This window comes from Diadema setosum, chromosome 7, assembly GCF_964275005.1.
Source record: "Diadema setosum chromosome 7, eeDiaSeto1, whole genome shotgun sequence".
NCBI lineage: Eukaryota > Metazoa > Echinodermata > Echinoidea > Diadematoida > Diadematidae > Diadema > Diadema setosum.
In genome coordinates this window covers 4759766-4774628 of record NC_092691.1, presented here as the reverse complement: position 1 = coordinate 4774628, position 14863 = coordinate 4759766, and the positions used below count along the sequence as shown (strand labels likewise).

The window sequence follows — 14863 nt, the reverse complement described above, 5'->3', positions numbered from 1 at the left end:
TACACTGAAACGGAAAGTGGTAACTTTTCCTGCTCTGATCGAAAGGTTGGAACAGTCCTCAGCCAGAAACAACAAAATGAGAAGGGCTTTGAGTAGTTATTAATGTCTAATTGCTCATTATTCGCAGAAAATGTTATTCAAGGACCCGTTAGTCCCTAACAATCTTCATTATTACTGTCCAACTCATGGACCCCACGTCTCAATTCTATGGTTTCCATCTTAACTTTTTGTCTTCCCTGAAATCCAACAGTGAAATAAAGCTTTATGTCTAGCGTACCCCTGTAACTTTAAAAGATTATTCCGAGTTTAATCAGAATTAGCTGCACACAATTTAGCTACACAAGAACATCTAGTGTGGCTTTTTGTGTGGTCTTGCTTTTACTTATATATCTTGAAAAATATAACCCTGTGAAGGAATGTTAAGGTGTTCCTTGAAATACAGTACTTGAACGGGTCTCTTTTCTCTTCTTATGCTCTTTCCTGCAGATACAGTGCGGAGACGTGCTAGCCTGGACTAGCTTGCCGGAGTACGGCTAGGATGCCTTCCCTTATAATGACCCCTCCCTCGGCAGCTATGGAGCTCACGGACTGGATGCAGGATCCCGACCCGTACACCACGGAAGCCTCAAACACCACCCTGGCCGCGGACTCGGACAAGACGCGCAACATGATGAAGCTAGTCAGCACCATACAGATATGGAGTCTGTGGGTGTTGTTCGCATTGGGCGTGGTTGGTAACACCATGGTGATGATTTGGATGCACCTCAACAGGAGACGAAAGTCTCGGGTTAACACCATCGTGTTGGGCATCGCCAGTGCAGACATGTCTGTTTGTTTCTTCTCAATGCTGCCCACAGCTATCATTCTAATGTCATCGACTTGGGAAGCGGGGAATTTCATGTGCAAGCTGGTAATGTACTTCCAGGGCGCTTCCCTCATATCATCGGCCAACATGCTGGCGCTCATGGCCATCGACCGTCACCAGGCCGTGCTCCAGCCCTTGAAGGAGTTCTTTGTCGCGTGGAAGCTAGTCGTGATATCCTGGGCCATCGCCGGAACCCTGGCACTACCCCAGCTCTACGTGTGGGGTCAGCGCATTCGCTCGGATAAGCCACGTTGTGGCTCTGTGTTCAGGAACCAACCGGCCTGGCACCGCGTCACGTACATCACGTACATCGCGGTAATAACTTTTCTCATTCCTTTCCTTGTCGTTACATTCGCCTACCTGCGCATCTCGAAGAAAATCTGGGACAAAGCTCAGGAGACTTCGGGCAAGCGGTCGAAGCGAGCGAGCAAGAAAAACAAAATCGAGCTGAATCGCAATGCTCCTGGAAACACCCTCACGAAAGCTAAAACTAAGACGCTGAAGATGAGCGTGGTTATTATTTTCTTCTTTGTGCTTTGCGGTACGCCTTACTTTATCGTTGAACTTCTTGGCACATTCAGAGGCCCATCCAATCCCTTCGTGGAAGCGTTTTTTGGTATCTTTGCCGTAGCCAACTCCGCCACGAATCCCTACATTTTCTTGTACTTCAACACATCGCAAAGATGTTGGAAGGAGTTCCGTCTGTCATTGAACCGTTTTTTATGCTGTTGTGCGCGAGGGGACAGTGAGGGAGGGTATTACAACCGCTACTCAGTCCGCTTTTCCTCGTCTAACTCGCGCACGGAATTCACCAAGATCCCAGCCGACTCGTCCGTGATCACCCGCATCACGGAGGCACCAAACTCGCGGGCAGTCCCACCGGCAAAAGACCATGAGTGCAGGGGAAGGCTGGGCAGGACTGAATAAGTGCCCATCACAGACAGACAGTACCAACGTCCGTCTTGTGCGGACGTTATGATAAAGGTACTCCGGCCTCAACCACCATCCAACCCCAATCCCGACCCCCCCCCCCCCCCCCCCGAAAGAAAAGCTGACAGACAGAGCGAGAGACAGACAGAGGGAGAAAAAGAGAGAGAGATAATGTGTGCATAGATTAAATAAAAAGAAATAGATAGCTAAATGAATAGATAAATAATATGAATAATGAGCAGGACTAGGACTGACGTCATCAAAGAGTTAGCAGGCATTTTTTTTTTAATATCCTGATTATCATTATATGGCATTCATTAAACCCTCTGACTATATTCCTCTTTGTATCCAGGTAGACAGTCATGAGTGATGACAGAGGGCTTTTCAGAATGAAATGGTGTTGAGACAAAAGTTCGTCCTTAAAAGTAAAAAAAAAAAAAAAACACACACACACACACACTCTTGAATAGACCTCACCTCGCTTCTGACACTAATTGACCATTAACACGATTAATGTCCGGCAAGTAAGACTAGTGTATCAGTCAATCTTCCGTGACAAGGAAAATTGAAAAGGGAATATCGATGTTTTCAATATTTCAAAGCACATTATATCACGTGCACTTGTACATGAGGGTGTATTATGTTGCAGTTGAGAATTATGGTTTCCTATGAAGCTTAAGTTTGAATATTTAACTCTCTATCCATATTCGAATGGCTTCAAAATGAGTTGAACTGATTGAAATCGTTTTTGTCTCTGAATATAGAATGCAGACTGTAAAGCTTTTATAGATACTCCAGGTCTTGCAGAGCACATGATCCAGCTGCACGATTGTTAGTCGATACTGAAACCTGAAGCGAGCTTGGTAATCCAGTTTTTTGTTTTTGTTTTCTTTATTCGTTACAAAAAAGGGTAAAAACTAAATTGTCTTTCCCTGCGCAAGGACGCGGCGAAGATGTAGCAGCAATCGTTAAAAGAAAAAGAGGTTTCCAGATAGATAAGCTGTTAAGTGTATTACTCCTTCGCATGGCATGCGGAAAGAGATTACTATGACATTCCCAAGATGAAAAGAATGATATCTGTCAGTGATTTTGGCAAAGGGTTGATAATGTGATTTAGATTGATCCTCCAATTTGCATTTCATTTCCAAGGCTAAATTCAAGATGGTCGATTTTCTTGGCATTATTGCATATTCTGAGAACGGCTAGCGTGTGCACCTGCCGAACGTTATGCTAATGCGAAAAGGAGAAAGTGATCTGAAAATCGATATTCGTCCTAACTGTGCAACTTCTGTTCCATACGACAAATCATATAATATTACCTGTAAATTCATACCTGTAAATACTTTTATTGTTCATCAATTATTTCATTTTCGGTTGATTTCGTATATTTGCATATTTTTGGGGTCATAGCTGAACCAGTATTTCGTCCTTTTTTTTTCTTGTTAAAAGGGCGTGTCGTCATCTGGCTGTTGATAATGCAAAGAAAGAACTACTTCCGCAAATGTCGCTTTTCTTCTTCTTCTTCATCTTTTCCTTGTTCTTCTCCTGCTTCTACTCGACTATTAACGTCAGCTTCACTGAACTATTAATACTACTGTGCCACTGATACTTCCGTCACCACTGCTGCCACTACTACTACTACTACTACTACTACTACTACTACTCCTACTACTACTACTACTTCTACTACTACTACTACTACTACTACTACTACTACTACTAGTACTACTACTAATACTACTACTAATACTACAGTGTACTACTACCACCACTACTACTACTACTACTACTAATGCTACTGTATAACCGCTAACATTATTGCGAGAGTTACTGTCGTGGATGAAACAAAAAAAAACAAAAAAAAAAAACACGTTGTGTCACCGTTCCCATTATTACTAGGTCTACTACTACTACTTCTACTACAAATGCTACAACTACTACTACTGCGACTACTACTGCTACTGCCACTATAACTACTACTACTTCTATTACTGCTACTACTGCTACTACTACTACTCGTACTACTACTACTATTGGTACTACCTTTACTATAAGAATCATTATTAATATGATCGCTAAAATTATAGTACTACTACTGCAACCATCTTTATTCACTTACATTGCCATTACTGCATAAAGTTATGATCGTTAGAATTGTAATAACCATTTTTCCAATATTGCCACATCAAAGCTACTACATAATAGTATACAATGACCTCTACTCAGACAGTGACTTCCACTACATAAGTAACTGCTCTCTCTACAGCTTCCTCTAGTACCAGTACTCCGACGACAATGATTGCTTCTGTAGTGCATGTGCTGTGACTGCTACTACATCTAATGCTATTGAATTGAACTGAACTGAATCAGTAATAGTGACCACTGAACTATAAAGCTGAAGTATAGTGAATTCTATTCTCTTCCTGTGTTTTTTTTTTTTTCATTACTGCTGCTTCCTGTGCAGCTTTAGATGCAATGGCTTGATCTGTTCTACCTTCCTCTCGGTCCACCGATACTGGTTCGTTTTGCAATGTTGCCATTTCATTTCGTAATGTTGTGGCGAATTAAATCTTGCTAACAACTTGCATGGTGAGTTAGATCGAAAGATGTTGTAACACTTCAAGGGCAGCACATATTAACGCAAAACAAAAATGAAAAGATGGTGGAAATTTGTCAAGTAAGGATATACGCACACACACGCACACATACACACGAGTGCATATTATTATTATTATTATTATTATTATTATTATTATTATTATTATTATCATCATCATTATTATCATTATAATTGTTATTAGTATCATTACCACTATCATTATCATTATTGTTATTATTATTAGAAGTAGTAGTAATAGCAGTAGTATCATCATCATCATCATCATCATCATCATTATTGGAAATGATAAACAAAAACAAAAAGACCTAGGCAAGGATAGAGCGGAATGCTCTGCAACATGTAACTGCTGGTAGATCACGAGGTCAAAAATTGTGACATTTTCTGGTTCTCGTGATCCTCAATAATGTTCTATTCAGTCCTATGATTCGTATAGCTTTTTCTACACAATATATGATACATTTTACTTATCCGTCTCGTATAAACATTGCTAATGACCTCGCAAAGACCATTCGCTAATGCCGCGTTTGATATATCATACATCTCTGGCAAGAGTCCTCATTCCCTACATGCAGATCATGATATTATGTTATAAATTTAAGTAGGACTTGTGATGCCGGCGCAGGACAGTAATTCATTTTACACTTCTTATTCACTCCCAACGTGAATCATAGACTTTAACGTCGCCACTACAATCGATGTTATCCTCATTTTATGCTCACAACATCAGGCGTTTATCGATGATGCTCAAGCCCCAGCCACCTGCTATCAAGAAGGTATTGCGGCCGCCGTATTTAATGGGCAGCTGACAACGTCCCTCCCCCTCCCCATGCAGCCCAAGATTGAAAGAATACCTGTCGACCTCCCCTGAACTCGTCTTCCCATCGTGTCCTAATCGGGTCCATCCATCTATCCATCTGCCCACCCCACCCCACCCCTTCTGCTACCCATTCCCAACCAACCACTCACTGCTGTACAAATGACGGCGTTCATCCCGAAAGTGCCATCCTCATAAACAGCAGGAGAGCTGGCCTCGACTAAATTGCAGGCTGTTTGTGGTGGACACTACTGCTGTGAACTGAGATGCTCCCTGCCTTGGCTCACCGATTTCTCTCTCCAAAATGAACTGGATCTTTCGTAATTTACAATGTCGAAACATCAAAGCCGCATTTCTCAGCATCTTTCATCAAATTGCATTTGTTAAATCTAATTTATTATTCACTTAAACAATGCCACGAACGTCGCGGTAAGATCTGTAATAACATGCCAACAATGACGATGACACCGCTGCTAATAGATATAATTGCATTGAATGAAGATACAGCCCTTTTGAGTATGAGTGTAAAATAAAGAATGAAGCTAACGCAAAATTGAATAGTGTTCCGCTGTTTTGTACAAATATATTGAAGATAGCGGAAAACTATCCATGTTTATGACATGTAGATGGACATGACGGTAGTTTGTACAACCGAGTATATTTTATGTAATAGTGTTGCAGTATACGCCAAATAATAACTTTCGCTATCATCACATAAAAGACAAGGCTAAGCAAATATACTTGCGTTTTTGATATATGTATCCATCTTGAAAATTGCATAAACTAGCATTAGCAAGCCATGTCTTATTAGATAACACCACAAAACCTTTCCTAATCGCCATGGCGACGTCGGGAAGTTCCAGGGTCGTGTCTACAGCGTACAGACACAACTTACGGTAAATGGGTGGGATGGTTTTACGTGTAACCAGTCCTGTCTTGCTATTTCGAGATTGCGTATGCATCTGGTTAAAGGGAATGTGTATACAATTAAAAGCACAGTCAGTATATTTCAGCAGACTTAAAAGCCAGTCAATGACGTCAAGAATTACAAGATAGAGTTTTGTTGAAGGGAGAGGGATGGATGAGCTATATGTGCACAAACACACACTCATACAAACGAGAAAAAAGCACTTAAACAATTTAAAACCTGTGGCACACAGCTTGATCAAGTCACGCAATGCCTGATTTAATTAACACAGACATATCTAAATCAGCAATAGTCCATATCAGAATGGACTTCAAGGGATTCCTAACTTCTGTACTTTATTCGACTAAATTACCTGCAGATTTTGCCCGTGCACCCTACTGCAACGTGTGCCAGCTGGTTGGTCAACAAATATTGGCAGTACATTCTGTTTGTTTGACACTGTGTGTGTCAAGAAAGTGAAGAGGACAATATCAGCCTTCCAGCCGTTACCCCCATTCCATCCACGCCACCCCCCCCCCCCGAAAAGACACCCATTGTTTTTTGGGTCGTTGTCGTTTGTGGATTTTATGAATTAAAAAAAATTAATGTGAATTCGAGCAGGAATACATTTTCCTTGTTTTCTGTATGTAACATAGAATGTAATTCTTTCAGCCTCTGGTCCACGGAGACCTTCTGAACACTGTACAAAGTCTAAGTGGGTTTTAGGAGTAAGGTAACGTTTGTGAGAAAAGTACATCACACGCAGCCCTTGTAGTTACGTAATAGATAAAAATAATGGCGATTAGGGAATAAGGATAAAGTGCACTCGGTATGGAACTTGACTTACCAACTTTCCATTACGTTCAACTATGAAGAAATCTTATTTTCATAGTTTTCCGAGCAAAAAATCCTCATGAATCGCTGAAGCCACGGGGTGTGGATGTATAACACGAACTGGTCCAAATAATTTGGGCGAAATGTCTGCCTTAAATGTCAACAATACATGTGACTGAGTGTGAGTTGATGATAAGAAAGGAACACACAAAAAAAGCAAATATGTATTTGGGCTTCAGGCGATTGAGAGACGTTTTTACCATGCCTGGGTAAGTTTGAGTAAAAAAAAAAAATGGGGCGAAAGAGGGAGAAATGCGTCTACCAAAGAGTCAAATTGATTTTCCCTCATTTGGAGTAAACTGTGACGGAAAGTGCACGACAGGGTAAGGCGGAACAGCTGTCTTTGTCTCAATTTAGTTTTCAAACAGCGGAGTCAATAATAACCGATATGAAAGGAATGAAATCGGTTTCTGCACGATGTGGAGCGACTTTTATGTTATTGCATCGTAGGTCGTGCCACTGCTACAACAGAATTAACTGTATTGCACTTTTAGAGAAAGTATCATTCAAGACATTAGGCGTTCTTGTGAACCTAAAAAGAATTCTCCAGTTGGTATAGAGAGGAAAAATGTTTGATTGAGAGAAAAATATAAGAGGTGGTAAACCGGAGCGATGATGCATCGATTGAAGATAGTGTGGAAGTTATTGAAAGAATGAAGGCATTGTTAGAGATTTTGAATTAGCGTTTAGTCGCACTTTTGAATTATTCTTTGAAAGTGTCTATTTTTCAAAGACCAGCTGAAAAGCCAAATGATTAGAATCATTGTAATATTATCATTTTGTTCACTGGGTTGAGTCACTCTCGTAATGTACCTATTTTAAGAGTTGGGATGGGGTATTTATTTGCCTCCCATTATGCTGCCGTTTGCTTGTATCTGTAGCGTAGACTAGTGTTGATAATTAATGTGTCACTATTTATGAAAAAATAATAATCTGCCTTCATTGACATGATGTGCATATTTGATTATGTCTCTAAGCCTTGCTATGACTCACTGAAGTTTAAAACATGACTCTGCTTCACTTCAGATTGAAAGGAAATCTCAAAGGGACAATTTTGCGGGGAAAAAAAAAGTAAACGATGCAAGAAGGAGTAGAAGGAGAGCGCTGAGGGAGAAAAAAATAACATAAGTGCATCGGTAGTTTGAAGATCATTGTGAGACATGATGGTTGTCAGTATTGTTATTGAATTATTGACATTATCATTTTTGTTACAATCTTTACCGCACAACATGGTAATAATATTCCAGTTGGCATCGTCAGACATAAAGAGACTGTGAGCATGTAAAAGCAAAGCTCGAACAGCATGCATTCGAGAGCCCTGCATTATCAAATTGTGTACATATTTCTTGTTAATCGTCTTTCGACAAGAAGCTGCCGTTCACAACAAGATCAAGATGTCAATGGTGTGCTCATATCCAGCAGACACTTGTATCTGCTGAGAAAGGTTTTTTTTTTCTTCTGTAAATACAATGTACTTGAACTTGACTGTAACATACAATAGGGACTGAGTAATCTTTTTATATCACCATAGAGTCTGTATATATGTCAGTTAAGTTATTAAACATTTATCAAATACTACTGATGAGTATATATACATGTATTGAATACAAATATGAAGCTCAAAAATCTTTGGCAACATATTTTTATACAATGGATTAAAATGTCTCCTGAAAAAGAGGAATGTATAAGAGTTTGACTTGATTTGCCTAGTTTGCAGGTGGTAAAAACCATTTATAATCCTATGTACTTTTAGAGCGTGTATAGCTATTGTATTCCTCTCTCTTTTAAGCTTTTTGCCATTCAATTTTCTAGATTTCATGGTAATAATAGCAAAAACATAAAGAAGAATAAAGTGAGTCATAATTATGCATGATCTTTTATCTTGCTGTCACTTGAGATTTATAGTGTTGATATAATACAACAAGTATGGCAGAAGCAAATCAAAACATAAGAAAAAACGAGTTACTAATTTCTTTTCTCAACATTTCTCGTATGCGTGCTGTGGCCAATTCATTGATGTGCAGAAAACTATAGAAGGCAGGCGGAGTCCCGCCTCAATTAGGTAAAATCTTGTCTTGTTTCGCAAAAGAGCTCAGTTTGACAGGTTGTATATGTTTAAGTTATACAATCTCACGGTGACAACGTAAACTCTAGAGTAGGAGTTGTATTGATGGGATTACGCTCCCTCCGTTCAGATATACCTTAGTTCTTATCGAGAAAACAAATCAAGAACAATCTCTATAAGACTAGACATGAAAACAGGATGATGGAAATGTTCTAGGAATTTCTTTTGAACATGAAATGATTTTGTCGTTTAAGTGGCTATCAAGGCGTCAAATTTTGTGAGCAAATGTGGTTATATAATTTCAGATCTGTAGCAATGAATACAATTATTGTTTAATCGATCAAAGTTATGTGTACATGGCTATAATGATCATACAATCTGTTTACAAAAATAACGATGAAAATAAGGAAAACAAATAAGTGGATTTGAATTGAAGTCATTGAATTTCATTTTGAACTATTCCAATGTCTTATCATTTGCAAATGTTCACATGTAAACACCTATCAGATTCCGGTGAAACAAAAAAAAAAATGTTTGAAACATATCAATGACGCTTACATTTTATATCTTATGGTAATCACATAGGAACAAATCATTTCCTAGATTTTTACAAATTGGTTAGAAGATGCTCTTTCTGACAGGCGTTATTTTTCTTCTTTTGATATCAAGGCTGATATGCTTACTTGAATGTAATACAGTGTCCCAGATCCCCTGCACAAAAAAAAAAACACATTGAGATAACATAAGATAGTAGGGTGACCTGCTGCCGATCAATGAAGTTCAAACAGAGTCTGATCTTGCGTTTAACAGTGATCGATGGTAATACACATTGATAAGACTAGAAGATTAGTGAAACAAATGTCATAAGACGACATAGTACCAACGAGAGCTTACAGCACAATGCAATTAATTAATCTGTGAAATGATACGTCATAGGTTAATTATAACAGCTTGAATGTTTAACTATTGTACAAAGTGAGTACAGTTTATATAAATGAAAATATGCCTATATAGATGAGTGCGTTACAATTTGATAAATAAATGTTATATCTGTTCATTGATCAATCTTTCTCATAATTACTTTGTTGATGATTTGTGTATCACAGTGTTATCTGTAAGTGTGTTGTATTTGTAAGTGACTGGACGAAACGTAGTTCAAAACTTCAAGCTATTATACTAATAAACGATCATGCTGGAGTCACAAATTAAGTGATAAAGACATTTTATGAAACAACTTTCCAGTTATATCCTGCTAAGGCAACAACTGCAAAAATAAATGTTGTTGATAAAAGCTGCTTTTTCGATGAAAACTGTTTTTGGACCGCTACTCATATTATAGATCCCTTTAATATTTTAACTACATCGATAACTTAGGCTGGTAAATTACTGTTTATGATAAAAGTAGTTCGATTTATAATCATTTCAAAGAGATACAGTTCAGTTTAATTGTTGTTTTTATAGTCACATGTATGTGAAATATTACATATATACATATATATATATATGTGTGTGTGTGTGTGTGTGTGTGTGAATTATATCCATAGTTTTGTGTTCGGTATTAGGTGTAAGATTTACGCACTTAATCGCATAATGCAAGCATTCTGTAGCAATGATAATGGCAACGCAAACCCTGAAAAGAAAGTTATACAGAGAAAATGTCATGATGTATACACATGACGTAACAAAACAGCATGTTCTTCCGCTCCTGCTTGTAAATGGGGAAGAAATAAATCAGTAAGTTGCCTCTATTGGAAGAATCTCCTTCTTCCGCATCTTACTTAGTTGACTAACTCGATTTCTGCATTTTTTTAGAAATGCAATAAGGATCAATTTAATTAGATAAAAAGATAGACCCATAGGGATAGAGATAGATATAAGCTGTATAGATAGATAGATAGATAGATAGAGAGAGAGAAAAGGGTGGAGAGAGAGAAATGGCCTTTATTGGAATCACATTCATGGCAATTATAACCAGTAGTTGAATTGAACATGAATTACATACGTCATTACATACGATTAAAACAATACTTAGATTACAGGATTGTATTAAAGAGATTGAAAGTTAAAAGTATGAACTACCAAGAAAGGTCTAACAATCGTCAATGAAACTCCACAGGTCGAAAAAATTGACAAAGTATACAAGCACAGGGGTGACAGCTTGAATTCAATTGCTCTCTTTAATAACATTATACGTCCCTTTGTCGTCGTCTGAAGACAATAAAGTGCCAATTGAATCATAAATAAAATCACGAATGCACGAAATGTACAACATACTGCCAGTGTAAGCAGAGAGTATGGCCTAAATTGCGAAAGAAATAAAAAAAAGGAAGAGACATAATATACACTTCCTTACAAATTTATACAATCAAACACATATCTGCCGAGATTTCCAAGTTTGGGATGAGAATTGCGATGAGCTTTACCTGTCAAAAGCTAATCTTTTTTCCTTTCATTGCCTTTCACTGGCTATTTTATTGAATTCAGTCAAGTATTTCACAACTCAATAAAACGATATCTATCTTAGATGCAACCAAAACTTTTTTAAAGTATTTTTGTTCTATTTAAGTTTACGCATTCAATTGTTGGAGTGACTGCACTTTGTATAAAATTTTTTACATGTACCAGATGTAGAATACATGTATCTTCCCCTCCATATCGTTCATTATCTTTCATCTTCAAGTTGCTTAAAAAAACCCTGAAATATCATATTAGGCTTTTGTACAAACAATTGTTGTGTAAATACAATATCCCTATGCAATTAGAAGCATCATTTCTCTTCTCTTGAAAGAACCCAAATGATAATAATAATAATAATAATAATAATAATAATAATAATAATAAAATAATAATAATAATAAGAAGAAGAAGAATGATAATGATAATAATAATAATAATAATAATAATAATAATAATAATAATAATATCTTCCAAAATCAAAATTTATGGCTGTAAAGAAGAATCTTCGTAAATAAATTTTCTGCTTCATTCAACGTTGATTTACTGGTTTTATATTCGTAAAAGAAATGTACAATATCTTCCAACTTTTTTTTGCAGAACGAACATTTATCATCACTGAATATGTTCATCTTGTACAGTTCCTTGTTAGACAACAGAATCCTGTTTACTATCTTGTACTGAAAATATCTCAAACCAATATCCAGTCTACAACGAAATGTCAAGTTGTGATATTTCTACATTCTTACACTCTCAGGGGGATAATCAAAATGTCGTCCCCGTAAGAAAATTTTATGGAAAGTTTACATTTTGTTTTGTTTTTGTTTCCAAAGACGAGTTTGCATATGACTGTATGTACATCCTTGTAGGTCATGTTTTGACATGTGACAGCATTAAAGGATCTACAGTATCATTAAAGGATTCAGCTTTGAAAAGGTGAGACTCGATTACAATCTATGTGAATTCACTCAAAGATCAAGTAGAGACTTTCATAGAAACAGTGTAATCACAAAAATAGAAGAGTAAAACAGATATCTGAGACATATTTCTGAACTTACGAGTTATTATGTTCAATATATCACATTTTCTCCAAAAGATGTCAGACTTTCAAAGTCAAAAACTTTGATAAAGATTTCACAGTTCTCTTTGTTTCATCCCTTTACTTTTGTTTTAAACAAAAGTGACGTTAACCTAACCATGGAGTGGACAGCCGCTTTAAGATAAGGGACTAGAAAAATATATCTCTCGTAAGTTTGTTTGACCGCCGGGACTTGTACTAAATGATTTTAGGTCTTGCATGCTGCTAAAACAATATTCATCATATCAACCAACAGTTGCGATCTTACAAATATACATTATTAGGATTTTTATTTATTCATTTTTTATTTTTTTACAGAGGGAGACAACTAATAAAAATCTGACACAGCACATCTTCACCCGTCTTCTTAATAAACTGTTGCTTTCGGCTGATATATTGAAAATAGAATATATTCAGGTATAGAAAAGATAAATAATGTCAAGGGAGCAAAAAAAAATATAAAAAAATAAATCAGGCCTGAATATCGGTTGGCTTCCTTTAAAGGGATTGTACAGTACTGGTTGAGGTGGGGATTCATGTTTTGAACATTCCTAAGTGAGATAATGAGAAACCTCTTATAGAATATGAAAGAGCATGTAATTTTAAGAAGGATTCAACGTTTAGTTCATGAAAATTGGTGTGTTTTCAAATGGCTGAGATATCAAAAAAAAAGTGATAATAATAAAAGGCGACAGGCCACGTCTTTTATTAGGATCTCTTTGTTTCACCTTGTTTTTGGATATCTCAGCCATTTCAAAATCGATTTTCATCAAATAAACTTTTGATACCCCTTAGAATTGCATGCTCTTTGATATCTCACACAGTGATTTCTGAATATCTCGCAAAACATTAAAAGCGAAATCCTCACCTCAACCAGAACTATACACACCCTTTAAGAAGTGTTATCTGGGTTTTAAAGAATTACTTTCTGGAATGCTCGATCGAGCAAGTAAAAGAGCAGCTGCAGTATTGCAAACTTCTTGTCAACGAATTTATGCGGTTGGAGAAAACACTCTCAATAAAAAGCGATAATCTTGAGGTAGTGCTTGGCGGTTGAAGGCCCGTGTAAATATTCGCAAAACACTCGTAGAGCAAAATTACCGATTCGTAGGTGCTCCCCAATCACGCCGCATCGTAAAACAGCCTCCATATTCAGTAGATTCGTTTCAATTTTGCACAGTAATCTCGCAAAGCTTTTCCAAGTTCAGTGACAGCCATGCTGCACGGTGGAGAACCCTTGTCGAAATCATTACGAAATCTTATTACATCTCATTTCGGTACTTTTGCGGTATTCATCGGTCGTGGCATCCCAGATCCGGCACTCGAATATTCGACGGAACGGAAACCTGAAGTACTCCCTGTGATTAAGCGCAGCGTCTTAAGCTGCCGCTACCTCCTCTTCATACGGCGGGAATCTGGGAGGAGAGGGCCCTTAGCGGGACTAGCAGACATTAGACGGTGAGTATTCGAGGAGAGTGGGTTAGACAAGTCACTCATATGTAGGGGCTAGAAGACAGCCAGAATGAGGCTCATTCATCACCTTCACAATATTGATCATAAAAAACAAAGAATAAAAACAACAAAACCGGATCCATTTCGCTCAAGGAGCATTAATGAGACCGAAGCACCGAGATAATGAAAATGGTGTTCATGTGGTTTATTTATTACCAGTAGGAGTTGCATTTTCTTCTACCTCACATAAATGTACCTGGACTGACATTGTTTGTACAAATTCTAAACATTAAGCCAGGGACCTTCATACGTGCAGACACACGCGCAAAGTCGTGCACACACAACTCATACTCCCGTTCTCATACACACACACACACACACACACACACACACACACACACACTCGCACACGCACATCGTCACACACATACACACAGAAACAAACATTATATAAATGTGCGGTATAGGTTTAGTGTGATTCATTTGGATTATCAACATGTTTCGGCAACGTTTACATTCAAGTAGATTTCACGATGCATTGTATATCGTTTTACAATTTGACCAGAAAGTGAAGAAATGTAATTAAAGGTATCTCTCTCTCTCTCTCTCTCGCTCTTTATCTTTGTCTGTTTTGCTCTATTTTCCATCGATCGGTAATGGATACGATATCGGCAACACTACCAAAACTTTTTGCAATACACCTGTTGCGGATCTTCACAGCGTCTTTATTCGATCGACTCAAAATATTGCCTCGGGGAAAATCCAGAGCACGGTGAAATTCGAG

At 37.7% G+C, this 14863-nt stretch overlaps 1 protein-coding gene across 1 annotated transcript; it reads left to right on the top strand.

Annotated features, from left to right (window-relative positions):
- The first annotated feature begins 538 nt into the window (after positions 1 to 538).
- On the top strand, positions 539 to 1792 carry LOC140231327 (cardioacceleratory peptide receptor-like). The gene has a single exon (XM_072311482.1). The coding sequence runs from the start codon at positions 539 to 541 to the stop codon at positions 1790 to 1792; it is 1254 nt and encodes a 417-aa protein (XP_072167583.1).
- The last annotated feature ends 13071 nt before the right edge of the window (positions 1793 to 14863 follow it).

Excerpts from the sequence above, each read along its gene's own strand:
- LOC140231327 (XM_072311482.1), top strand. The coding sequence starts at position 539 with ATGCCTTCCCTTATAATGACCCCTCCCTCGGCAGCTATGGAGCTCACG.